The sequence below is a fragment of the Zonotrichia leucophrys genome, chromosome 29 (genome assembly GCF_028769735.1).
Source record: "Zonotrichia leucophrys gambelii isolate GWCS_2022_RI chromosome 29, RI_Zleu_2.0, whole genome shotgun sequence".
Taxonomy (NCBI): domain Eukaryota; kingdom Metazoa; phylum Chordata; class Aves; order Passeriformes; family Passerellidae; genus Zonotrichia; species Zonotrichia leucophrys.
Genome location: NC_088198.1, coordinates 2141788 through 2169203, shown reverse-complemented (window position 1 = coordinate 2169203; position 27416 = coordinate 2141788). Strand labels below are relative to the sequence as shown.

The window sequence follows — 27416 nt, the reverse complement described above, 5'->3', positions numbered from 1 at the left end:
GCCCTGGTGGCCCTGGTGGCCCTGGTGGCCCTGGTGGCCCTGGTGGCCCTGGTGACCCTGGTGGCCCTGGTGGCCCTGGGGGCACTCACTGGCCGTGGATGTCCATGACGTCGGTGATGTCCGCCCGCTCGCCGCTGTCGATCAGGAGGTGCAGGGAATCCGTGTTCCCGTTGGCAGCTGGGCACGGGAACGGGAAACGGGAGGAGGAAAAGGGAGGAGGAAAAATGGGGAGAGGAAAAAGGAGGAGGAAAAATGGGAGGAGGAAAAAGGAGAAGAGAGGAGAAAATGGGAGGAGGAAATGGGAGGAGGAAAAATGGGGAGGAGAAAAAGGGAGGAGGAAAAAGGGAGGAGGAAAAAGGGGAGGAGGAAAAAGGAGGAAAAGAGAGGAGAAAATGGGAGGAGGAAAATGGGAGGAGGAAAAATGGGGAGAGGAAAAGAGGGAGGAGGAAAAATGGGAGGAGGAAAAAGAGGGAGGAGGAAATGAGGGAGGAGGAAACGGGAGGAGGAAAATGGGATGAAGAAAAAGGAGAAGGAAAAGGGAGGAGAAAATGGGAGGAGGAAAAATGGGGAGAGGAAAAAGGAGGAGGAAAAGGGAGGAGGAAAAAGGGAGGAGGAAAAATGGGAGGAGGAAAAAGGAGAAGGAAATGAGAGGAGAAAGTGGGAGGAGGAAATGGGAGGAGCAAAAAGGAGAAGGAAAAGAGAGGAGGAAAAGAGAGGAGAAAATGGGAGGAGGAAATCGGGGGAGGAAAAATGGGGAGAGGAAAAGAGGGAGGGGGAAAAGAGAGGAGAAAGTGGGAGGAGGAAATGGGAGGAGAAAATGGGAGGAGGAAAAAGGAGGAGGAAAAGGGAGGAGGAAAAATGGGGAGAGGAAAAAGGAGGAGGAAAAATGGGATGAGGAAAAAGGGAGGAGGAAAAATGGGGAGAGGAAAAGAGGGATGAGAAAAAGGGAGGAGGAAAAGGGGGAGAAGTAAAAGAGCAATGAGGAAGAGGATGAGGCAGAGACAAGGAAAGGAGAGATGAGCAAAGGGGATGAGGAAGGACAAGGAAAAAGGGACGAGTCAGAAACCCCCAAACCCTCAGGAAGGGTTTTGGGTTCTGTAGGGCCCCATCCCACCCCTGCAGGACCCAGAACCCCCAGGAACCCTCCCAGAACCCAGAATACCCTGAGAATTCTCCCAGGACATTCCAGAACCCTCCAAGGATACCCCAAGAACCCTCCCAGGACCCTCCAAAGTCACTTTGGGAACCCTTCCAGGACCTGCAGGAACCCAAAACTCCTCAGGAATCCTCCCAGAACCTTTCCAGAACCCTTCCAGGACCCTCCCAAGTCACTTTTGGAACCCTTCCAGAACCTGCAAGGGCACCAGAACCCTCAGGAACCCTCCCAGAACACTTCCAGAACCCTTCCAGGACCTTTCCAAGTCACTTTTGGAACCCTTCCAAGACCTGCAGGAGCCCTGAACCCCTGAGGAACCCTCCCAGAACCCCCTGAGGAACCCTCCCAGAACCCTTCCAAGTCACTTTTGGAACCCTTCCAAGACCTGCAGGAGCCCAGAACCCCTGAGGAACCCTCCCAGAACCCCCTGAGGAACCCTCCCAAAACCCTTCTAGAACCCTTCCAAGTCACTTTTGGAACCCTTCCAGGACCTGCAGGAGCCCAGAACCCCTCAGGAACCCCTGCCAGGTGCCACCTGCAGCGTGGAGAGGCGTCCACTTCCTCTTCCTCTCCTTGACCAGGGCGGAGGCGCCGTGGCTGGTGAGCACCTGCACGCACTCGCTGGCGCCGCGCTCCGTGGCCAGGTAGAGCGCGGTGCGGCCCTTGTGGTCCCGCACGTCCAGGTTCACCAGCGTCTCCGCCAGGGCCTTGAGGGCTTCACAGTGACCATTGTAGGCCTGGGGACAGCCAGAAATGGCCTTTCAGGACCCAAAATGTCCCTCAGGTACCCAAAGTGTCCTTCAGGAACCCAAAGTGTCCTTCAAGAACCCAAAGTGTCCCTCAGGTAACCAGAATGTCCTTCAGGAACCCAAAGTGTCCTTCAGGAACCCAAAGTGTCCTTCAGGTACCCAAAGTGTCCTTCAGGAACCCAAAGTGTCCTTCAAGTACCCAAAGTGTCCCTCAGGTACCCAAAGTGTCCCTCAGGTAACCAGAATGTCCTTCAGGAACCCAAAGTGTCCTTCAGGAACCCAAAGTGTCCCTCAGGTACTCAAGATGTTCCTTCAGGTACCCAAAGTGTCCTTCAGGAATCCAAAGTGTCCTTCAGGTAACCAGAATGTCCTCCAGGAACCCAAAGTGTCCTTCAGGCACCCAAATGTCCCCAGAAAAGTCTCCCAGGTACCCAAAGTGTCCCTCAGCAACCCAAAGTGTCTTCAGGAACCCAAAGTGTCCTTCAAGCACCCAAAGTGTCCCTCAGGAACCCAAAGTGTCCCTCAGGTAACCAGAAATGTCTCTCAGACACCCAAAGTGTCCTTCAGGTACCCAAAGTGTCCTTCAGGCACCCAAATGTCCCCAGAAAAGTCTCCCAGGTACCCAAAGTGTCCCTCAGGAACCCAAAGTGTCCTTCAGGAACCCAAAGTGTCCCTCAGGTAACCAGAATGTCCTTCAGGAACCCAAAGTGTCCCTCAGGTACCCAAAGTGTCCTTCAGGAACCCAAAGTGTCCTTCAGGTACCCATAAGTGTCTCCTAAAGCACCCCCTGAGCACCCAGAAATGTCCCCACCAGAAATGGCACCCCCAGAACCCTTCCAGGACCCACAACACCCCAAGAACCCTTCCAGGACACTGTGGGAACCCTTCCAGGACCTGCAGGAGCCCAGAACCCCTCAGGAACCCTCCCAGAACCCTCAGGAACCTTCCAAGACCCTCAGGACCCTCAGGAACCTTCCAGAACCCTCCAGAACCTCCCAAGACCCTCAGGAACCTTCCAAGACCCTCAGGAACCTCCCAGGACCTGCAAGTACCTTCCAGAACCTCTCAGGAACCTTCCAGGACCCTCAGGACCCTCCCAGAACCCTTAGGAACCTCCCAGGACCCTCAGGAACCTTCCAGAACCCTCAGGAACCTTCCAAGACCCTCAGGAACCTCCCAGGACCTTCAGGAACCTTCCAGAACCCTCCAGAACCTTTCTAGGACACTTTAGGAACCCTCTCAGAACCCCTCAGGAACCTTCCAGGACCCTCAGGAACCCATCCAGAACCCTCAGGAACCTCCCAGAACCCCTGAGGAACCTCCCAGAACCTCCCAGGACCCTCAGGAGCCTCCCAGGACACTCAGGAACCTCCCAGAACCCCTCAGGAACCTCCCAGAACCCTCCAGAACCTTCCAGAACCTCCCAGAACCCCTCAGGAACCTTCCAGAACCCTCAGGAACCTCCCAGAACCCTCAGGAACCTTCCAGAACCCTCAGGAACCTTCCAGAACCCTTCCACGACCCTCAGGAACCTCCCAGGACCCTCAGGAACCTTCCAGGACCCTCAGGAACCTCCCAGAACCCTCAGGAACCTCCCAGAACCCTCCAGAACCTTCCAGGACCCTCAGGAACCTCCCAGGACCCTCAGGACCCTTCCAGGACCCTCAGGAACCTTCCAGGACCCTCAGGACCCTCCCAGAACCCTTAGGAACCTCCCAGGACCCTCAGGAACCTTCCAGAACCCTCAGGAACCTTCCAGAACCTCTCAGGAACCTTCCAGAACCCTCCAGAACCTTTCTAGGACACTTTAGGAACCCTCCCAGAACCTTCCAGAACCTCCCAGAACCCTCAGGAGCCTCCCAGGACCCTCCAGAACCTTCCAGGACCCCTCAGGAACCTCCCAGAACCCTCAGAAACCTTCCAAGACCCTCAGAAACCTCCCAGAACCTTCCAGAACCTCCCAGGACCCTCAGGAACCTTCCAGGACCCTCAGGAACCTCCCAGAACCCTCAGGAACCTTCCAGAACCCTCAGGAACCTCCCAGAACCTTCCAGAACCTTCCAGAACCCCACAGCACTCACAGCTAAGTGCAAAGGGCTGACTGGAACGGTGCTTTCCACATCCTCCAGGCAGTTAAAGGACATTTCCAGGAGCTGCAAAAGACAAAAAAAAACCCAAAATCCAAATCAACCCTGAGGTGCACAAGGGCAAAAAGTCCAAAATCCCAAAAATCCCAACTCCAAAACCCCAAAAAATCCAAAAATCCCAACTCCAAAACCCCAAAAATGCAAAAAATCCTGACCCCAAAAGTCCAAAAACCTCCAGAAACTCCAACCCCAAAAACTCCAACTCCAAAACCCCAAAAACTCCAAAAATCCCAACTCCAAAACCCCAAAAACTTTGACCCCAAAACCCCAAAAACTTCAACTCCAAAAATCCCCAAAACTCCAAAAATCCTAATTCCAAAACCCCAAAACCCCAAAAACTCCAACTCCAAAACCCCAAAAATGCAAAAATTCTGACCCCAAAACCCCAAAACCTCCAGAAACTCCAAACCCCAAAAACTCCAACTCCAAAAATCCCAAAAACCCCAAAAACTTCGACCCCAAAACCCCAAAAATCTGGGATGGGCTATTCCAAAAATCCCATTTTTCCTGACTCTAATTCCCATCTTTTCTCTCAATTTTGAGTTTTTTAGCTCAATTTTTCCCTTTTGCACCTCAGATTTTCCTTTTTTCTCAGAGGATTTTTCCTTTTTTAATTTTTTTTTCCTGAGAGATTTTCCCTCTTTTCCTGGTTGGGATTTTTTTCTTTTTCCCATTTGGGATTTTCCCAAATTTCAGAGAAATTTTCCCCATTTTTGGGGGTGATTTCCCCCATTTTTGGGGATGTTTTTCCCCCATTTCTGGGTGTTTTCCCCCCATTTTTGGGGCTGTTTTTTCCCATTTTTGGAGTGTTTTTCCCCCTTTCTTGGGAACGATTTTCCCCCTTTTCTGGGGGTGTTTTCTCCCATTTCCTGGATGATTTTCCCCTCATTTCTAGGGATGTTTTCCCCCATTCCTGGGGATTTTTCCCCCATTCCTGGTGATGTTTTCCCCCATTTCTGGGGCTGTTTTTCCCCCATTCCTTGAGGTGTTTTCTCCCATTTTTGGGGCTGATTTCCCTCATTCCTGGTGGTGTTTTCCCCTCATTTCCTGGGAATATTTTCCCCCATTCCTGGGAATATTTTCCCCCATTTCTAGGGATGTTTTCCCCCATTTTTGGGGCTGATTTCCCTCATTTTTGGTGCTGTTTTCCCCCATTTCTGGGAATATTTTCCCCCATTTCTGGGGCTGTTTTTCCCCCATTTCTTGGATGATTTTCCCTCATTTCCTGGATGATTTTCCCCTCAATTCTAGGGATGTTTTCCCCCATTCCTGGTGGTGTTTTCCCCCATTCCTGGGGCTGTTTTCCCCCATTTTTGGGGCTGATTTCCCCCATTTCTGGGGTATTTTCCCCCATTTCCTGCCTGATTTTCCCCTCATTTCTAGGGGATGTTTTCCCCCATTCCTGGGGCTGTTTTCCCCCATTCCTGGGAGTGATTTTCCCCCTTTTCCTGGACGATTTCCCCCCTTTTCTGGGGTATTTTCCTCCATTTCCTGCCTGATTTTCCCCCATTCCTGGTGATATTTTCCCCCATTTCTGGGGTTGTTTTTCCCCCATTTTTGGGGCTGATTTCCCCCATTTTTGGGGCTGTTTTCCCCCATTCCTGGGGATATTTTCCCCCATTTTTGGGGCTGTTTTTCCCCATTTCTGGTGATATTTTCCCCCATTTTTGGGGCTGTTTTCCCCCATTTCTGGGGATATTTTCCCCCATTTTTGGGGCTGTTTTCCCCCATTCCTGGGGGTGTTTTCCCCCATTTTTGGGGCTGTTTTCCCCCATTTTTGGGGCTGATTTCCCCCATTTTTGGGGTATTTTCCTCTCATTTCCTGCCTGATTTTCCCCTCATTTCTAGGGATGTTTTCCCCCATTCCTTGAGGTATTTTCCCCCATTTTTGAGGCTGTTTTTCCCCCATTCCTGGTGGTGTTTTTCCCCCATTTCCTGGACAATTTCCCCCCTTTTCTGGGGGTGTTTTCCTCCATTTCCTGCCTGATTTTCCCCTCATTTCTAGGGGATATTTTTCCCCATTCCTGGGGATATTTTCCCCCATTTTTGGGGCTGTTTTCCCCCATTTTTGGGGCTGTTTTCCCTCATTTTTGGTGCTGTTTTCCCCCATTCCTGGGGATATTTTTCCCCATTTCTGGTGGTGTTTTCCCCTCATTTCTAGGGGTGTTTCCTCTCATTTCCTGGGGATATTTTCCCCCATTTCTGGGGCTGATTTCCCCCATTCCTTGAGGTGTTTTCCCCTATTTTTGGGGCTGTTTTCCCCCATTTCTGGTGCTGTTTTCCCCCATTCCTGGTGGTGTTTTCCCCCATTTCTGGGGCTGTTTTCCCCCATTTTTGGGGCTGATTTCCCTCATTCCTGGGGCTGTTTTCCCCCATTCCTGGTGGTGTTTTCCCCCATTTTTGGGGCTGTTTTTCCCCCATTTCTGGGGATATTTTCCCCCATTTTTGGGGATATTTTCCCCCATTTTTGGGGCTGTTTTCCCCCATTTCTGGGGCTGTTTTCCCCCATTTTTGGGGCTGATTTCCCCCATTTTTGGGGCCGATTTCCCCCATTTTTGGGGCCGATTTCCCCCCTCACCAGCTCGAGGTTCTGCCGGTTGCCGTAGGCGGCCGCGTAGTGGACGGCGGTGTAGCCCTGCTTGTCCCGCAGGGAGGGGTCAGCACCGTTGTCCAGCAGGAATTCCAGACAGCTACAATTGGGAAAAAACAAAAAAAAATTAAAGAAAAAGGTAAAAAAATTTGTAAGGAAAACCCTAAAATGTCACAGAGAGTGTTGGGGGTGAGGGGGTGGGTTTGGGCTGGGATAGGAGCAGGGGTTCCTCTGCTGAGGGGCTGCAGGGAGGATTCCCAGTAAATTCCCATTAAAATCCCAGTAAATTCTCAGTAAAATCCCAGTAAAATCCCAGTAAAATCCCCATCAAATTCCCATTAAAATCCCAGTAAATTCTCAGTAAAATCCCAGTAAAATCCCAGTAAAATCCCCATCAAATTCCCATTAAAATCCCAGTAAATTCCCATTAAAATCCCCATCAAATTCCCTTTAAGTTCCCAGCAAATTCTCAGCAAAATTCTCAGCAAATTCCCTTTAAATTCCCAGCAAAATTCCCAGTAAAAAAATCCCAGTAAATTCCCAGTAAAATCTCCATAAAATTCCATTTAAATTCCCAGCAAAATTCCCAGTAAAAAAATCCCATTAAAATCCCAGTAAATTCCCAGTAAAATCCCCATCGAATTCCCTTTAAATTCCCATTAAATTCCCAGCAAAATTCCCAGTAAAAAAATCCCAGTAAATTCCCAGCAAATTCTCAGCAAAATTCCCAGTAAAAAAATCCCAGTAAATTCCCAGCAAATTCTCAGCAAAATGTCCCCAGCAAATTTCAGTAAAATCCCAGCTAATTCCCATTAAATTCCCATCAAATTCCCAGTAAATTCTCATCAAATTCCCATTAAATTCCCATCAAATTCCCAGTAAGTTCCCAGTAAATTCCCAGTTAAATCCCCGTCCATTCCAAGTTAAATCCCACTTAAATTCCAGTCAATCCCAGTCCATCCCCAATCTGTTCCCAGTCCATTTCCAGTTAATCCCAGTCCATTCCCAGTCCATTTCCAGTTCATTCCCAGTTAATTTCCAGTCCATCCCAGTCTGCTCCAAATCCATCCCAGTTAATCCCGGCCTCTTCCCAGTCCGTTCCCATTCCATTCCCAGTCCCTCCCAGTTCAATCCCAGTCTCTCCCAGTCCCTCCCAGTCCATTCCCAGTCCATCCCAGTGCCTTCCCAGTCCATCCCAGTCCATCCCAGTTCAATCCCAGTCCATTCCCAGTCCAGTTCCCAGTCCCTCCCAGTCCATCCCAGTCCCATCCCAGTCCATTCCAGTTAATCCCAGTCCCTCCCAGTCCATTCCCAGTCCATCCCAGTTCAATCCCAGTCCCTCCCAGTCCCATCCCAGTCCCTCCCAGTTAATCCCAGTCCATTCCCAGTTCCATCCCAGTCCATCCCAGTCCATCCCAGTCCATTCCCAGTCCCTCCCAGTCCATCCCAGTTCAATCCCAGTCCCATCCCAGTCCATCCCAGTCCCTCCCAGTCCATCCCAGTCCCTCCCAGTCCCTCCCAGTCCCTCCCAGCACTCACAAGAACGCCTCCTTCAGCCTCGACTCCTTCAGGGGCTCCTCCTCGCTGGGTCCTGAGTGAGCGTCGGCTCTGCAGCGGCACCGGGGACACGGCGGGGACAACGGGGACAATGGGGACAATGGGGACAACGGGGACAATGGGGATAATGGGGACAATGGGGACAATGGGGACAATGGGGACAATGGGGACAGTGGGGACAATGGGGACAACGGGGACAATGGGGACAGTGGGGACAATGGGGACAACGGGGACAATGGGGACAGTGGTGACAACGGGGACAACGGGGACAATGGGGACAGTGGGGACAATGGGGACAACGGGGACAATGGGGACAATGGGGACAATGGGGACAATGGGGACAATGGTGACAATGGGGACAATGGGGACAACGGGGACAATGGGGACAATGGGGACAATGGGGACAATGGTGACAGTGGGGACAATGGGGACAATGGGGACAATGGGGACAGTGGGGACAATGGGGACAATGGGGACAATGGGGACAATGGGGACAATGGGGACAGTGGGGACAATGGGGACAATGGTGACAATAATCATGGTGTCACCCCCAGTGCCACCTCAGGCTGGTGACAGTGCCCCTGGTACCCCCAGTGCCACCTGAGACTGGTGACAATGCCCCCAGTGCCCCCCCAGTGCCATTAGTGCCACCTAGGGTTGGTGACAATGCCCCCAGTGCCCCCAGTGCCCCCTGGCAGTGCCCCTGGCAGTGCCCTCACCTGCGGTAGGTGTCCGAGGCAGCCGCGTAGTGCAGCGCCGTGCACCCTTTGCCGTCGGCCTCGTTGACGGCGGCCCCGGCCGTCAGCAGCGTCACCGTGCACTGGTAGCTGCCGTTGGCGGCCGCGTAGTGCAGGGGGGTCCTGGGGGGGACAAAGGGGACAGGGCGGCCTCAGGGACCCCCCTGGAGCCCTGCCAGGACCTGCAGGAGCCCAGGATGCCCCCATAGCCCTGCCAGGACCCAGAACACCTCAGGAACCCTTCCAGGACCTGCAGGAGCTCAGAACATTCTGGAAACCCTTCCAGGATCAGAACACCTCAAGAACCATTCCAGGACCTGCAGGAGCCCAGGACACCCTGAGAACCCTTACAGGACCCAGAACACCTCAGGAACCCTTCAAGGACCCAGCAGGAGTTTAGAACATTCTGGAAACCCTTCCAGGACCTGCAGGTGTCCAGGACATCCCCAGAACCCTTCCAGGACCCTCCCTAGAACACCCCAGGAACCCTTCCAGGACCTGCAGGAGCCCAGGATGCCCCCAGAACCCTTCCAGGACCCAGAACACCTCAGGAACCCTGCCAGGACCTTCCCAGGACACTTTGGGAACCTTCCAGGACCTGCAGGAGCCCAGAACATTCTGGAAACCCTTCCAGGACCCTCCCACAACACCCCAGAACCCTGCCAGGACCCTCCCAGGATACCCCAGGAGACCCTTCCAGGACCTGCAGGAGCTTAGAACATTCTGGAAACCCTTCCAGGACCTGCAGGAGCCCAGGACACCCCTAGAACCCTGCCAGGACCCTCCCACAACACCCCAGAACCCTTCCAGGATCCAGAACACCTCAAGAACCCTTCCAGGACTGGCAGGAGTCCAGAACACCCCCAGAACCCTGCCAGGACCCTCCTAGAACACCCCAGGAACCCTTCCAGGACCTGCAGGAGCCCAGAACATTCTGGAAACCCTTCCAGGACCCTCCCAGGACACCTCAAGAACCCTTCCAGGACCTGCAGGAGCCCAGGACACGCCCAGAACCCTTCCAGGACCCTCCCAGGATACTCTGGGGACCTTCCAGGAGCCCAGGACACCTCAAGAACCCTTCCAGGACCTGTAGGATCTCAGAATATTCTGGAAACCCTTCCAGGACCTGCAAGAGCCCAGAACATTCTGGAAACCCTTCCAGGACCCTCCCAGGACACCTCAAGAATCCTTCCAGGACCTGCAGGAGCCCAGGACACCCCCAGAACCCTTCCAGGACCCAGAACACCTCAAGAACCCTTCGAGGACCTGCAGGAGCCCAGAACACCCCCAGAGGCCTTCCAGGACCCAGAACACCTCAGGAACCTTCCCAGGATAAACCCAGAACCCTTCAAGGACCCAGCAGGAGTTTAGAACATTCTGGAAATCCTTCCAGGACCTGCAGGAGCCAAAGATGCCCCCAGAACCCTGCCAGGACCCAAAATACCCCAGGAGACCCTTCCAGGACCTGCAGGAGCCCAGAACATTCTGGAAACCCTTCCAGGACCCAGAACACCTCAAGAACCCTTTCAGGACCTGCAGCAGCCCAGGACACTCTGAGAACCCTTCCAGGACCCAGAACACCTCAAGAACCCTTCGAGGACCCAGCAGGAGTTTAGAACATTCTGGAAACCCTTCCAGGACCTTCAGGAGTCCAGGACATCCCCAGAGCCCTTCCAGGACCCAGTGGGAGCTCAGAACATTCTGGAAACCCTTCCAGGACCCTCCTAGAACACCTTGGGACCCTTCCAGGACCTTCCAGGACACTTTGGGGACCTTGCAGGACCTGCAGGGGGTTTGGAGCCCCCATCCCAGGGATGTCCCAGGCAGGAACGTTGGTGGCCCCCAGGAACCCAGAAATGTCCCCAACCCCAATCTGGGATTTGGGGACACTGAGATGTCCCCAAGTGTCCCCAGGTGTCCCCAGGTGGCCCCAGGTGTCCCCAATCTGGGATTTGGGGGACACCAGGATGTCCCCAGGTGTCCCCAGGTGACTCAGCTCTGGGATTTGGGGACATTGAGATGTCCCCAGGTGTCCCCAAGTGTCCCCAGGTGTCCCCAGGTGTCCCCAGGTGTCCCCGCTCACCTCCCGAACTTGTCCCTCCTCCGCAGGTCGGCGCCGCTGCTCAGCAGCAGGTTCAGACATTCAACGTTCCTGCAGGGGACAGGGACACGGGAGTGTCACCAGGCCACCCCAGAGTGTCACCAGGCCACCCAGAAATGTCACCAGGCCACCTAGAGTGTCCCCATGTCACCCAGGCCACCCCAGAGTGTCACCAGGCCACCCAAAGTGTCACCATGCCACCCAAACTGCCCTTCAGGGAACCAGAAATGTCCCCATGACAATTGGAGTGTCCTTATGCCACCCAAAGTGCCACCATGCCACCCAGAGTGTCCCCCAGGGGACCCAGAAATGTCCCTCAGGTAATCAGAGTGCCCCCATGCCACCCAAACTGCCCTTCAGGGAACCAGAAATGTCCCCATGACACCCAAAGCATCTTCCAGGTACCCAAAAATGTCACCATGTCACCCAAAGTGTCACCATGCTACCCAAAGTGTCCCCCAGGGACCCAGAAATGTCCCTCAGGGAATCAGAGTGTCCCCATGCCACCCAAAGTGTCACCAAGCCACCCAAAGTGTCCCCATGACACCCAGTGTCCCCATGCCACCCAAAATGTCACCAAGCTACCCAAAGTGTCCCCCAGGGACCCAGAAATGTCCCCATGCCACCCAGAGTGTCCCCATGACACCCAAACTGTCCTTCAGGGAACCAAAAATGTCCCCATGACACCCAAAGTGTCCCCATGCCACCCAGAGTGTCCTCATGCCACCCAGAGTGTCACCAGGCCACCCAGAAATGTCCCTGCCAGAAGTGTCACCCCCAGAACCTGTCCAGCTTCCCACCCTTGCTCACAGCACTGTCCCCATGTCCCCAGGTGTCCCCAGCCTTTCCCGAGCTGTCCCCACAAGTGTCCCCAAATGTCCCCAAGGTGTCCCCAAGGTGTCCCCAAGGTGTCCCAAGGTGTCCCCAAGTGTCCCCAAGGAGTCCCCAAGTCCCCACATCCCCACATCCTCTTATCCCCATGTCCCCAGGCTGTTCCAGGGCCATCCCCAGCCTATCCCAAGGCTATTCCCAAGTGTCCCCAAATGTCCCCAAGGTGTCCCCAAGGTGTCCCCACCCTCCGGAAGCAGCAGCGTGCAGACAGGTCCTGCCCAGGCTGTCGGGGTTATCCCCATATCCCCATTACCCCAGCCTATCCCCAGCCTCTCTCCAGGTTATCCCCATGTCCCCAAGGTGTCCCCAAGGTGTCCCCATGTCCCCAAGGTGTCCTCAAAGTGTCCCCAAATGTCCTCAAGGTGTCCCCACCCTCCGGGTTACCCCCATATCCCCATGTCCCCATTACCCCAGCCTATCCCAAGGCTGTCCCTAGGTTATCCCCATGTCCCCAAGGTGTCCCCAAGGTGTCCCCAAATGTCCCCAAGGTGTCCCCAAGGTGTCCCCACCCTCCGGAAGCAGCAGCGTGCAGACAGGTCCTGCCCAGGCTGTGCCCTGGCTGTCCCCATGTCCCCATGTCCCCATATCCCCATGTCCCCAGGCTATCCCAAGGCTGTCCCTAGGCTATCCCCATGTCCCCAAGGTGTCCTCAAGGTGTCCCCAAATGTCCCCAAGGTGTCCCCAAGTGTCCCCAAGGTGTCCCCAAAGTGTCCCCAAGCTGTCCCACCCTCCGGAAGCAGCAGCGTGCAGACAGGTCCTGCCCAGGCTGTTGGGGCTGTCCCCATATCCCCGGGTGTCCCTAGGCTATCCCAAGGCTGCCCCCATGTCCCCAAGGTGTCCCCAAATGTCCCCAAGGTGTCCCCAAGGTGTCCCCAAGGTGTCCCCAAGGTGTCCCCCAGCTGTCCCGCCCTCCGGAAGCAGCAGCGTGCAGACAGCTCCTGCCCAGGTTGTCAGGGCTGTGCCCATGTCCCCATATCCCCATTACCCCAGCCTATTCCCAGCCTCTCTCCAGGTTATCCCCATGTCCCCAAATGTCCCCAAGGTGTCCCCAAGGTGTCCCCAAATGTCCCCAAGGTGTCCCCAAGGTGTCCCCAAGTGTCCCCAAGGTGTCCCCACCCTCCGGGTTATCCCCATATCCCCATGTCCCCATTACTCCAGCCTATCCCAAGGCTGTCCCCATGTCCCCAAGGTGTCCCCAAAGTGTCCCCAAGGTGTCCCCATGTCCCCACCCTCCGGAAGCAGCAGCGTGCAGACAGGTCCTGCCCAGGCTGTCCCCATGTCCCCATACCCCAGGCTGTTCCCCAGTTATCCCCAGGTTAACCCCATGTCCCCAAATGTCCCCAAGGTGTCCCCAGCTGTCCCACCCTCCGGAAGCAGCAGCGTGCAGACAGGTCCTGCCCAGGCTGTCAGGGCTGTGCCCATGTCCCCATGTCCCCATGACGCCAGCCTATCCCAAGGCTGTCCCTAGGTTATCCCCATGTCCCCAAGGTGTCCCCAAGGTGTCCCCCAGCTGTCCCACCCTCCGGAAGCAGCAGCGTGCAGGCAGCTCCTGCCCAGGCTGTTGGGGCTGTGCCCATGTCCCCATGTCCCCATTACCCAGCCTATTCCCAGCCTCTCTCCAGGTTATCCCCATGTCCCCAGATGTCCCAAGGTGTCCCCAAATGTCCCCAGGTGTCCCCACCCTCCGGAAGCAGCAGCTTGCAGCAGCTCCTGCCCAGGCTGTCCCCATGTCCCCACATCCCAGGCTGTTCCCCGGTTATCCCCAGGTTAACCCCATGTCCCCAGATGTCCCCAAGGTGTCCCCAGATGTCCCCAAGGTGTCCCACCCTCCAGAAGCAGCAGTGTGCAGACAGGTCCTGCCCAGATTGTTGGGGTTATTGCTATGTCCCCATGCTGTCCCCAGGTTATCCCCAGCCTCTCTCCAGGTTATCCCCATGTCCCCAAGGTGTCCCCAAGTGTCCCCAAGGTCTCCCCAAATGTCCTCAAGGTGTCCCCACCCTCCGGGTTATCCCCATGTCCCCATGTCCCCATTACTCCAGCCTATCCCAAAGCTGTCCCTAGGTTATCCCCATGTCCCCAAGGTGTCCCCAAGTGTCCCCAAGGTGTCCCACCCTCCGGAAGCAGCAGCGTGCAGACAGCTCCTGCCCAGGCTGTCAGGGTTATCCCCATATCCCAATGTCCCCATATCCCTGGGTGTCCCTAGGCTATCCCAAGGCTGTCCCCGTGTCCCCAAGGTGTCCCCAAGGTGTCCCCAAGGTGTCCCCAAGTGTCCCCAAGGTGTCCCCACCCTCCGGAAGCAGCAGCGTGCAGACAGGTCCTGCCCAGGCTGTCGGGGCTGTCCCCAGGCTGTTCCAGGACTATTCCAAGGATGTTCCCATATCTCCAAGTGTCCCCAGATGTCCCCAAAGTGTCCCCAAGGTGTCCCCAAGGTGTCCCCATGTCCCCACCCTCCAGAAGCAGCAGCGTGCAGACAGCTCCTGCCCAGGTTGTGCCCTGGCTGTCCCCATGTCCCCGAGTGTCCCTAGGCTATCCCAAGGCTGTCCCCATGTCCCCACATCCCAGGCTGTTCCCCGGTTATCCCCAGGTTAACCCCATATCTCCAAATGTCCCCAAGGTGTCCCCAAGGTGTCCCCAAGGTGTCCCCATGTCCCCACCCTCCGGAAGCAGCAGCGTGCAGGCAGCTCCTGCCCAGGTTGTGCTCTGGCTGTCCCCATGTCCCCATGTCCCCATATCCCAGGCTGTTCCCAGCCTCTCTCCAGGTTATCCCCATGTCCCTAAGATGTCCCCAAGGTGTCCCCACCCTCCGGAAGCAGCAGCGTGCAGACAGCTCCTGCCCAGGTTGTGCACTGGGCTGTCCCCATATCCCCATGTCCCCATGACGCCAGCCTATCCCAAGGCTGTCCCTAGGTTATCCCCATGTCCCCAAATGTCCCCAAGGTGTCCCCATGTCCCCACCCTCCGGAAGCAGCAGCGTGCAGACAGGTCCTGCCCAGGTTGTCGGGGGTGTTGATGTCGAAGCCGGCGCTCAGCACGTGCTCGTTGCTCAGCGAGGACACGATGCTGTACAACTGACCTGGGGGGACACCGGCGTCACCCCGCTGTCCCCGAGGGCCACCGGGCTGTCCCCGAGGGCCACCCGCCTGTCCCCGAGGGCCACCCCGCTGTCCCCGAGGGCCACCGGGGCGGGGCTGGCGCGGGGACAGGGCGGGGACGGTCACCTGAGGAAAGCAGCTTGCGACAACAGTCGGAGAACCCGAAGAGAACGGCCAAGTGCAGGGGGAACATGTCGTGGATGCCGCGCCTGCAGGGACAGGAATGGGAAATTTGGGATTGAAAACTTCCTCAAATTTTTTAATTTTGGCATTAAAAACCTCCCCAAGGTGCTGCCAGTAGGAAATGGATCCCCTGGGAAGGGTTTTGGGCACTTTGGGGTCTCTGGCTCCTCAAGCAGCTCTTTTGTCCTGGTGAGATCCCACCAGGGCTGGATCAAGCTCTGGGATGGGACATGGGATGGCACCAGGACCCAGAACATTCTAGAAACCCTTCCAGGACCCTCCCAGGACCCTTTAGGAACCCTTCCAGGACCCAGAACATTCTGGAAACCCTTCCAGGACCCAGCAGGACCCAGAACATTCTGGAAACCCTCCCAGGACCCAGAACATCCTAGGAACCTTTCCAGGACTCTCCCAGAACATTCTAGAAACCCTTCCAGGACCCAGAACACCCCAGAACTCTTCCAGGACCCTCCCAAGACACTCCAGAACCCCTCCAGGACCCAGCAGGACTCAGAACATTCTGGAAACCCTTCCAGAACACCTCGGGAATCTTTCCAGGAGCTTAGAACATTCTGGAAACCCTTCCACGACCCTCCTAGGACCCTTTAAGAACCCTTCCAGGACCCAGAACATTCTGGAAACCCTTCCAGAACCCACCCAGAACATCCCAGAACCCTTCCAGGACCCAGCAGGAGACCAGAACATTTTGGAAATCCGTCCAGGACCCTCCCAGAACATTCTGGAAACCCTTCCAGGACCTTTTAGGAACCCTTCCAGGACCCAGAACATTCTGGAAACCCTTCCAGGACCCAGCAGGAGACCAGAACCCTTCCAGGACTCTCCCAGAACATTCTGGAAACCCTTCCAGAACCCACCCAGAACACTCCAGAACTCTTCCAGGACCCAGAACATCCTAGGAACCCTTCCAGGACCCAGAACATTCTGGAAACCCTTCCGGGACCCTCCCAGAACACCCCAGAATCCTTCCAGGACCCTCCCAGAACATTCTGGAAACCCTTCCGGGACCCTCCCAGAACACCGCAGAACCCTTCCAGGACCCTCTCAGAACATTCTGGAAACCCTCCCAGGACACTTTAGGAACCCTTCCAGGACCCAGAACATTCTGGAAACCCTTCCACGATCTTCCCAGGACATTTTGGGAACCCTTCCAGGACCCAGAACATTCTGGAAACTCTTCCAAGACCCTCCCAGAACATTCTGGAAACCCTTCCAGGACCCTTTGGGAACCCTTCCAGGAGCTTAGAACATTCTGGAAATCCTTTCAGGACATTTTGGAAATCCATCCAGGACTCTCCCAGAACATTCTGGAAACCCTTCCACGACCCTCCTAGGACCCTTTAAGAACCCTTCCAGGACCCAGAACATCCTAGGAACCTTTCCAGGACTCTCCCAGAACATTCTGGAAACCCTTCCAGGATACTTTAGGAACCCTTCCAGGAGCTTAGAACATTCTGGAAACCCTTCCAGGATCTTCCCAGGACATTTTGGAAACCCTTCCAGGAGAACAGAACATTCTGGAAACCCTTCTGGGACCCCCCTAGGACCCTTTAGGAACCCTCCCAGGACCCAGAACATTCTGGAAACCCTTCCAGGACCCTTCAAGGATCCTTTAGGAACCCTTCCAGGAGCTTAGAACATTCTGGAAACCTTTCCACGATCTTCCCAGGACGTTTTGGGAACCCTTCCAGGAGCCCAGAACATTCTGGAAACCCTTCCAGGACCCTTTAGGAACCCTTCCAGGACCCAGAACATTCTGGAAACCCTCCCGGGACCCTCCCAGAACATTCTGGAAACCCTTCCAGGATACTTTAGGAACCCTCCCAGGACCCAGAACATTCTGGAACCTTTCCAGGACTCTCCCAGAACATTCTGGAAACCCTCCCAGGACGCTCCCAGCCCCCCCGGAAGGTTCTGGAAGGGCAGCCCGGGCTCACCTGGCAGTGTCAGCACCATTGGTCATTAACGTGCTAATGAGCAGCTCGTGGCCGTAGCGGGCGGCCACGTGCAGGGGGGTGTTGCCGTACTTGTCAGCGCAGTCGATCTCGCTGCCTGCGGGGGAGAGGCTCCGCTCTGTTCCGGAACATTCCGCGACCCCAAATCCCGGAATTCCCAAATCCCCAGATCCGACAATCCCACAATTCCCACCCCTGAGAAGGTTCCGGGCTCCGAAATCCCGGAATTTCCAAACCCAAAATTCCAGAATTTCCACCCAAGGGAGGAGCTCTGGGCTCTGAAATCCTGGAATTTCCACTCCAGATCCAAAGTTCCCAAATTCCCACCCCAGGGATGGCACCGGGCTCCAAAATCCTGGAATTTCCAAATCAGGGAGAGCCCCAGATCCAAAATCCCACAGTTCCCACCCCAGGCACAGATCCAGGCTCTGAAATCCCTGAATTCCCATCCCAGAGAAGGTTCTGGGCTCCAAAATCCCAGAATTTCCAAACCAGGGACAGATTCGGGCTCTGAAATCCTGGAATTCCCACCCCAGATCCAAAGTCCCCAAATTCCCACCCCTGAGAAGGTTCTGGGCTCCAAAATCCCCAAATTCCCAAACCCAGGGACACCCCCAAACCCAAAATTCCAGAATTCCCACCCAAGGGAGGGCTCTGGGCTCTGAAATCCTGGAATTTCCACCCCAGATCCAAATCCCCAAATTCCCACTCCAGGGACAGATCCAGGTTCTGAAATCCCGGAATTCCCACCCTAAATCCAAATATTCCAGAATTTCCAAACCCAGGGACAGATCCGGGCTCCAAAATCTTGGAACTTCCAAACCAAGGACAGCCCCAGATCCAAAATCCTGGAATTCCCACCCCAGATTCAAAATCCTTAAATTCCCAACCCAGAAAAAGTTCTGGGCTCCAAAATCCCCAAATTTCCAAACCCAGGGACAGCCCCAAACCCAAAATTCCAGAATTCCCACCCAAGGGAGGGCTCTGGCTCTGAAATCCCCAAATTCCCACCCCAGGGACAGATCCAGGTTCTGAAATCCCCAAATTCCACTCCAGATCCAAAGTCCCCAAATTCCCATCCCAGGGACGGCTCCAGCTCCAAAATCCCAGAATTTCCAAACCAGATCCAACAATCCCCAAATTCCCAACCCAGAAAAAGTTATGGGCTCCAAAATCCCAGAATTTCCAAACCAGGGACAGATCCAGGCTCTAAAATCTCGGAATTCCCACCCCAGATTCAAAATCCCCAAATTCCCATCCCAGAGAAGTTCTAGGCTCCAAAATTTCAGAATTTCCAAACCAGGGACAGATCCAGGCTCTGAAATCCCTGAATTCCCATCCCAGATCCAAAATCCCAGAATTCCCACCCTGGGGACAGATCCAGCTCCAAAATCCCAAATTTCCCACTCCAGGCTCCAAAACCCCAAAATTCCATCCCAGAGATGGTCCCACATCCAAAATCCTGGAATTCCCACCCTGGGAACAGATCCAAGCTCCAAAATCCCAAAATTCCCACCCCAGGGACACCCTCAGGTTCAAAATCCCCAAATTCCCATCCCAGGGATGGCCCCAGATCCAAAATCCTGGAATTCCCACAATGGGAACAGATCCAAGCTCCAAAATCCCCAAATTCCCATCCCAGGGATGGCCCCAGATCCAAAATCCTGGAATTTTGGAGGATGTTAACGGGAATTTTAGGGGAAATATTGGAATTTTGGAGGATCTCACAGGAATTTTGGGGAAAATATTGCAATATTGAAGGATCTGGTGGGAATATTCAAATTTTATGACAGGAATATTGGGGAAAAACACCACAAGAACCCCGCTGGGGATTTGGGGTGATGACTTGGGAAGGTCTGAACCCCCTCCCTGAGGGTTCTGGAAGGTTCTGGAAGTTCCAGGGAAATTTGGGAGGGGGCAGGAGAGGCCCCACTGACCGTTCTGGATGAGGATCTGCGAGCGCGTGAACCGTCCGTGGATCGCCGCCATGTGCAGGGGGCTCTTCCCTTCCTTGCTCTGCAGGAACGACCAGGAGGGGCTCAGAAACACCCCAAAAACACCCCAAAAACACCCCAAAAACCAATCCAAAACCACCCCAAAAACACCCCAAAAACCATCCCAAAAATCAACCCAAAAACATCCCAAAAACCAACCCAAAACCACCCCAAAAACGCCCCAAAAACACCCCAAAAACCCCCCAAAAACCACCCCAAAACCACCCCAAAAACCAACCCAAAACCACCCCAAAAACCAACCCAAAACCATCCCAAAAACACCCCAAAAACGCCCCAAAAACCATCCCAAAACCATCCCAAAAACCAACCCAAAACCATCCCAAAAACAACCCAAAACCATCCCAAAAACCATCCCAAAACCATCCCAAAAACACCCCAAAAACCAACCCAAAACCACCCCACAAACCACCCCAAAACCCCAAAAACACCCCAAAAACCCAAAAGCACCCAACACCCTCAGGAGGGGCTCAGACACATCCCAAAACCACCCCAAAAACACCCCAAAAACCCCAAAACCACCCCAAACATCCAAAACCACCCAACGCCCCCAGGAGGGGCTCAGCCACACCCCAAAACCACCCCAAAAACCCAAAACCACCCCAAAAACCCCAAAAACACCCCAAAAACCCAAATCCACCCAATGCCAACAGGAGGGAAGCCAACACCTTCCCCATCCCTCCAACCCCAAAATCTTGAGGATCCCAGACCTGTAACCACACCCCAAGACCCCCTGACCCCAAACCTGAGGTGCCCACCTGGAAGTTGATCCCAAGATCCCAAGGTGCCCACCTGGAAACTGACCCCAAACCCAAGGTGCCCACCTGGAAATTGACCCCAACCCCAAGGTGCCCACCTGGAAGTTGACCCCAAGATCCCATAACCCCAACCCCAAACCTGAGGTGCCCACCTAGAAATTGACCCCAACCCGAGGTGCCCACCTGGAAGCTGACCCCAAGATCCCAAGGTGCCCACCTGGAAGTTGGCCCCAAGATCCCAAGGTGCCCACCTGGAAGCTGACCCCCGGACTCCATAACCCCAACCCTGTGGTGCCCACCTGGAAGCTGACCCCAACCCTGAGGTGCCCACCTGGAAGTTGACCCCAAGATCCCAAGGTGCCCACCTGGAAACTGACCCCAAACCCAAGGTGCCCACCTGGAAATTGACCCCAAGATCCCAAGGTGCCCACCTGGAAGTTGGCCCCAAGATCCCATAACCCCAACCCCAAACCTGAGGTGCCCACCTGGAAGTTGACCCCAAGATCCCAAGGTGCCCACCTGGAAGCTGACCCCCGGACTCCATAACCCCAACCCTGTGGTGCCCACCTGGAAGCTGACCCCAACCCTGAGGTGCCCACCTGGAAGTTGACCCCAAGATCCCAAGGTGCCCACCTGGAAGTTGACCCCTGGACCCCATAACCCCAACCCGAGGTGCCCACCTGGAAGTTGACGTCGGCGCCGTTGTTGACCAGGATCTCGAGGCACAGCGCGCCGTTGGTGGAGACGGCGGCGAAGTGCAGGGGGGTGAAGCCCTTCTCGTTGGGCTGGTTGACGTTGGCCCCCACGTTGACCAGCTCGTTGGCCACCGCGTCCTGCCCCATGTAGCAGGCGATGTGCAGCGCCGTGTTCCCGAAGGAGTTGGGCTCGTCGATCTGCAGGACACAACGGGGATGTGGGGTTTGTGGGGTCAACAGGGTCCATGGGGTCAACAGGGTCCATGGGGTCTGTGGGGGCTGTGGGGTTTGTGGTGGTTGTGGGGGCTGTGGGATCCATGGGGTCTGTGGGGTCTATGGGAGCTGTGGGGTAAACAGGGTCCATGGGGTCTGTGGGGTTTGTGGGGTCTGTGGTGTCCATGGGGTCTGTGGTGTCCATGGGGTCTGTGGGATCCATGGGATCTGTGGGACCTCTGGGGGTTGTGGTGTCCATGGGATCTGTGGTGTCCAAGGGATCCATGGGGTCCAGGGTTTCCAGATGGAGAAAGGTGGATGAGGAGAACCCATCCAGGGGAAGGAATTTGGTTCCTTGATCTCAGGGACCAATAAAACCCTCAGGATTTGGGATTTAGGTGGGAAAAAGGCAGGTGAGAACCACCCAGGGCTGCTCAGCGTGACAGAATTTGGATCTGCAGAAACGATGAAGTCCAGCGGATTTGGGACTTTGGGAACCACCAAGGTTTCTGCCACCGCCTGAAGCTCCTGCCCCACCCGTGCAGTGCCCGTCCCACCTGTCCCAGCCCCGGGCAGGTGTTGGGCTCTCACCTCCACGCCCAGCCTGAGGAGGTGACGCACCACCTCGATCTGGCCGCTGGCGGCCGCCGTGTGCAGCAGCGTGTAACCCTTCCTGTCCTTGCACATGACATCGGCCCCGCGCGCCACCAGCAGCTTCAGCACCTCCAGGTGACCTGCGGGGACAGCCGTGACAGCAACGGGACAACGGGGACAACGGGGACAATGGGGAGAAATGGGGAGACAGGGAACAACAAGAGAGACAGGGGACACTGAGGACATGGGGGACATCAGGGAGATGGGGGACACCAAAGAGATGGGGGACACCAAAGAGATGGGGACACCAAAGAGATGGGGACACCAGGGAGATGGAGGACACCAAAGAGATGGGGGACACCAGGGAGATGGAGGACACCAAAGAGATGGGGGACACTAGGGAGATGGAGGACACCAAGGAGATGGGGACACCAAGGAGATAGAGGACATTGGGGAGATGGGGAACATCAGGGAGATGGGGGACAAAGATGGGGACACAGGGGAGATGGAGGACATCATGGAGATGAGGGACACCAGAGAAGTGGGGACACAGGGAGATGGGGGACACTGAGAGGAGAATCCTTGTGACATTGGGTGGAGAGGAGGAACAGGAGAGATGGAGAGGAGGAATTTGGAAATGTGGAGAGAAGGGAGAGATGGAGAGGAGGAATGGGAGAGATGGAGAGGAAGAGTGGGAGAGATGGAGGGAACGGAGAGATGAAGAGCGGGAAATGTGGAGAGAAGGGAGAGATGGACAGGAGGAACGGGAGAGATGGAGAAGAGATGAGAGAGAGGGAGCCCCTACCCAGGAAGGCCGCCCAGTGCAGGGGCTGTCTGTCCTTCTTGTCACACGTGCTGGGGCTGGCACCTTTGTTGAGCAGCAGGTTCACCATCTGTGGGGCGTGGGGACAGTGTCAGCAGGGCCACCCCAATTTCCCTGCCACCTCCATGTCCCTGTCAGTGCCCACCCCAATGTCCCTGTCCGCCCCTGTCTGTGCTGACCCTGACTGACATCCTTGGCCATCCTAATGTCCAGGGCCACCACAATGTCCCTGTCCCCTCCGATGCCTCTGCTGCCCACCTCTGTCTGTGCCAACCTCAATGTCCCTGCCCACTCCTGTCCCTGCCCACCCCAATGTCCCTGTCCACCCCAGTGTCCCTGCTGCCCACCCCTGTCCCTGCACATCCCGATGTCCCTGCCCATCCCAAAGTCCCCACTGCCCATCCCAGTGTCCCTGCCCCTATCCCTGCCCACCCCAATGTCCCCACTGGCCAGCTCTGTCCCTGCCCACCCACATCCCTGCCCATCCTGACCACCGTCCCACCCCAATGTCCCAGCCCACCTTGTCCCTGCCCACCCCAGTGTCCCTGCTGCCCACCCCAATGTCCCTGCCCGTCCTTGCCCATCCTGATGGTCCCTGCCCACCCCAGTGTCCCTGCTGCCCACTCCAGTCCCTGTCCACTCCAATGTCCCTGCTCACCCCGATGTCCCTGCTGCCCACCCCAATGTCCCTGCCTGTCCTTGCCCATCCTGATGGTCCCTGCCTATCTCAACATCCCTGCCCACCCCTGTCCCTGTCCACCCTTACATCCCTGCTGCCCATCCCTTTCTCTGCCCACCTCTGCCCCTGCCCACCCAGCCCATCCCAACATCCCTGCCTGTCCCTGTCCCTGCCCACCCCAACGTCCCCACTGGCCACTCCTATCCCTGCCCACCCCAATGTCCCTGCCTGTCCCTATCCCTGCACATCCTGATGTCCCTGCCCACCCCAGTGCCCTTGCTGCCCACCCCTGTTCCTGCCCACCCCAACATCCCTGCCCGTGCCAATGTCCTTGCCCATGACAATGTCCCAACCCACTCCAACATCCCTGCCAATGCCAATGTCCTTGCCCACCCCTGTCCATGCCAATGTTCCTGCCCACCCCAACATCCCTGCCCATGCCAATGTCCCTGCCCACCCCTGCCCATACCAATGTCCCAACCCACCTCAATGTCCCTGCCCATGCCAATGTCCCAACCCACCCCTGCCCATGCCAATGTCCCTGCCCACCCCTGCCCATGCCAATGTTCCTGCCCACCCCAACATCCCTGCCCACGCCAACGTCCTTGCCCACCCCTGCCCATGCCAATGTCCCAACCCACCTCAATGTCCCTGCCCATGCCAATGTCCCTGCCCACCCCTGCCCATGCCAATGTCCCTGCCCACCCCAACATCCCTGCCCCTGCCAACGTCCCAACCCATGCCAACGTCCCTGCCCACCCCTGCCCATGCCAATGTCCCTGCCCACCCCTGCCCATGCCAATGTCCTTGCCCATCCCTGCCCATGTCAATGTTCCTGCCCACCCCAACATCCCTGCCCATGCCAATGTCCTTGCCCATCCCTGCCCATGCCAATGTCCCTGCCCACCCCTGCCCATGCCAATGTCCTTGCCCACCTCAACGTCCCTGCCCATCTCAATGTCCCTGCCTACCCCGATGTCCCCTCCCGCCCCATCCCCTCCCGGTGTCCCCATGGGTGCCACCTCCAGGTGGCCGCTGTGCACGGCGTGGTGCAGCGCCGTGCGCCCGGTGCGGTCGGCCACGTTGACGGTGCTGAGCAGCGGCAGCAGCGCCTCCACGCACTTGGTGGCCCGGTTGGCGGCGGCCACGTGCAGCGGGGTCTGCCAGTGCTTGTCCCGCGCGTTGGCATCGGCCGAGTGCTTCAGGAGCAGCTGGAGGGCTTTCTGTGGGGGGCAAACGGGGAAAGGCTCCAGACCCCAAATCCTGGGGGTCCCGGGGCTGCCGGCCCCAGATCACAGCGGGGTTTTCTGCTGTGGGGTTTCCCTCTCTGGGATTTCCCACTCTGGGATGTCCCTCTGTGGGATTTCTCACTTTATGATTTCCCTCTGTGGGATTTCCCACTCTGGGATTTCGATTTCCCCCTGTGGGATTCCCCACTCTGTGATTTCAATTTCTGTCTCTGGGATTTCTCACTTTATGATTTCCCTCTCTGGGATTTCCCTCTGTGGGATTTCCCACTTTATGATTTCCCTCTCTGGGATTTCCCACTTTATGATTTCCCCCTGTGGGATTTCGATTTCCCTCTGTAAGATTTCCCACTCTGTGATTTTGATTTCCCTCTGTGGGATTTCTCACTTTATGATTTCCCTCTGTGGGATTTCCCACTCTGGGATTTCGATTTCCCTCTCTGGGATTTCCCACTTTATGATTTCCCTCTGGGATTTCCCACTCTGGGATTTCCCTTCTGTGGGATTTTCCTCTCTGTGATTTCCCACTCTGGGATATCTCTCTGTGGGATTTCCCACTCTGGGATTTCCCTCTGTGGGATTTCTCACTTTATGATTTCCCTCTGTGGGATTTCCCTGCTATGGGATTTTCCCACTCTATGATTTCCCACTCTGGAATTTCCCACTTTTATATTTCTACCTCTGTGACTTCCCACTCTGGGATATCTCTCTGTGGGATTTCCCTCTGTGGGATTTCCCCCTGTGGGATTTCCCACTCTGGGATTTCCCACTTTATGATTTCCCTCAGTGGGATTTCCCACTCTGTGATTCCGATTTCTGTCTCTGGGATTTCTCACTTTATGATTTCCCACTCTGGGATTTCCCTCTCTGGGATTTCCCACTCTGTGATTTCCCTCTGTGAGATTTCCCACTTTATGATTTCCCCCTGTGGGATTTCCCACTCTGTGATTTCGATTTCCCTCTCTGGGATTTCTCACTTTATGATTTCCCTCTGTGGGATTTCCCAATTTATGATTTCCCACTCTGCGATTTCCCCCTGTGGGATTTCCCACTTTATGATTTCCCTCTGTGAGATTTCCCACTCTGGATTTCCCACTCTGGGATGTCCCTGCTGTGGGATTTCCCACTTTATGATTTCCCTCTCTGGATTTTCCCACTTTTATATTTCTACCTCTGTGACTTTCCACTTTATGATTTCCCCCTGTGGGATTTCGATTTCCCTCTGTAGGATTTCCCACTCTGTGATTTTGATTTCCCTCTCTGGGATTTCTCACTTTATGATTTCCCACTCTGTGATTTCGATTTCCCTCTGTGGGATTCCCCACTCTGGGGTTTCCCACTGTGGGATTTTCCTCTGTAAGATTTCCCACTCTGTGATTTCCCTCTGTGGGATTTCCCACTCTGTGATTTTGATTTCCCTCTGTGGGATTTCCCACTTTATGATTTCCCCCTGTGGGATTTCCCACTCTGTGATTTCAATTTCCCACTTTATGATTTCCCTCTCTGTGATTTCCCACTCTGGGCTTTCCCTCTGTGGGATTTCCCTCTGTGGGACTGCAGTTTTTTTCCAAAGAGCATTTTCCCCCCAGAACTTCCTGCATTCCCCAAACCCCAAAGGACACAAAGGGGAGCACAAAATCCCATTTTTTCCCCCCTTTTCCCCCCTCACCCCTCACCTCGTGGCGCGAGGCCGCGGCGCGGTGCAGCGGCGTCAGCCACACCGTGTCCTTGGCGTTCACGTTAGCACCTGTGGGGGACACACCCAAAAAAACACCTCAGCACCCCAAAAAACCCCAAAGCTGCCCCTCCCTGCTGCCCTGAACCCCCACAAAAGGGCAGGGAAAAAATCCCAAATCCCCCAAGGGGTTCTGAAGGTGGAGAGGAATGGGGTAAAATTTTGGTTATTTTAGTGGGGATTTTGTGGAATCAACAAATCCCCAACAGGGGCTCTCTGTACCCCAAAAGTATCCCCAAAACCCAATGGGGACACCCTGAATGCCAAAGGAATCCCAAAAACCCAACAGGAACACTCTGCACCCCAAAACCATTCCCAAAATCCAATGGGGACATCCTGAATCCCAAAAATATCCCCAAATCCCAACAGGGGCTCCCTGTACCCCAAAAGTATCCCCAAAACTCAATGGGGACATCCTAAATCCCAAAAGCATCCTCAAATCCCAAAAGGGGCTCCCCTGTACCCCAAGGGTAACCCCAAAACCCAATGGGGACAGCCTGAATCCCAAAGGTATCCCCAAAACCTAACAGCATCCCAAAAGTATCCCCAAAACATAACAGGGACACTCTGTAACCCCAAAAGTATCCCTAAAACTTAACAAGGCCACTCTGTAACCCCAAAAATATCCCCAAAACCTAACAGGGGCTCCATGTACCCCAAAAGTATCCCCAAAACCCAATGGGGACACCCTGAATCCCAAAGGTATCCCCAAAACCTAACAGGAACACTCTGCACCCCAAAACCATTCCCAAAATCCAATGGGGACACCCTGAACCCCAAAAATATCCCCAAAACTCAATGGGGACACTCTGCACCCCAAAACCATTCCCAAAATCCAATGGGGACATCCTGAATCCCAAAAATATCCCCAAAACCTAACAGGGGCTCCCTGAACCCCAAAGGCAACCCCAAAATGGGATCAAGTGTTTGGGATCCACAGATTTTAGGGGATTTTCTGGGGATCCCCACAGATTTTAGGGGATTTTCAAGATCTCCACAGATTTTAGGGGATTTTCCAGATCCCCACAGATTTTAGGGGATTTTCTTGGGATCTCCACAGATTTTAGGGGATTTTCCAGATCCCCACAGATTTTAGGGGATTTTCCAGATCCCCACAGATTTTAGGGGATTTTCCAGATCCCCACAGATTTTAGGGGATTTTCTTGGGATCCCCACAGATTTTAGGGGATTTTCCAGATCCCCACAGATTTTAGGGGATTTTCTTGGGATCTCCACAGATTTTAGGGGATTTTCCAGATCCCCACAGATTTTAGGGGATTTTCTTGGGATCCCCACAGATTTTAGGGGATTTTCTTGGGATCCCCACAGACCTTAGGGGATTTTCCAGATCTCCACAGATTTTAGGGAAGTTTCCAGATCCCCACAGATTTTAGGGGATTTTCCAAATCTCCACAGATTTTAGGGGATTTTCCAGATCTCCACAGATTTTAGGGGATTTTCCAGATCCCCACAGATTTTAGGGG

General features: G+C 55.1%; 1 protein-coding gene across 1 annotated transcript in view; it reads right to left on the bottom strand.

Annotated features, from left to right (window-relative positions):
• Positions 1–27416, bottom strand: part of ANKRD52 (ankyrin repeat domain 52) — a 72766-nt gene that overhangs the window by 40845 nt on the left and 4505 nt on the right. Inside the window, exons 4-19 of the mRNA XM_064734912.1 lie at positions 25874–25944; positions 23973–24173; positions 22254–22341; positions 21446–21588; positions 20627–20839; positions 19114–19192; positions 17159–17273; positions 15147–15229; positions 14884–15001; positions 11020–11088; positions 8919–9059; positions 8182–8250; positions 6631–6742; positions 3987–4058; positions 1692–1893; positions 90–177 (exon numbers count right to left, since the gene is read on the bottom strand). Of these exons, the coding sequence (XP_064590982.1) occupies positions 90–177; positions 1692–1893; positions 3987–4058; positions 6631–6742; positions 8182–8250; positions 8919–9059; positions 11020–11088; positions 14884–15001; positions 15147–15229; positions 17159–17273; positions 19114–19192; positions 20627–20839; positions 21446–21588; positions 22254–22341; positions 23973–24173; positions 25874–25944 (1864 nt within the window). The remainder of the gene's footprint in view (positions 1–89; positions 178–1691; positions 1894–3986; positions 4059–6630; positions 6743–8181; positions 8251–8918; positions 9060–11019; positions 11089–14883; positions 15002–15146; positions 15230–17158; positions 17274–19113; positions 19193–20626; positions 20840–21445; positions 21589–22253; positions 22342–23972; positions 24174–25873; positions 25945–27416) is intronic.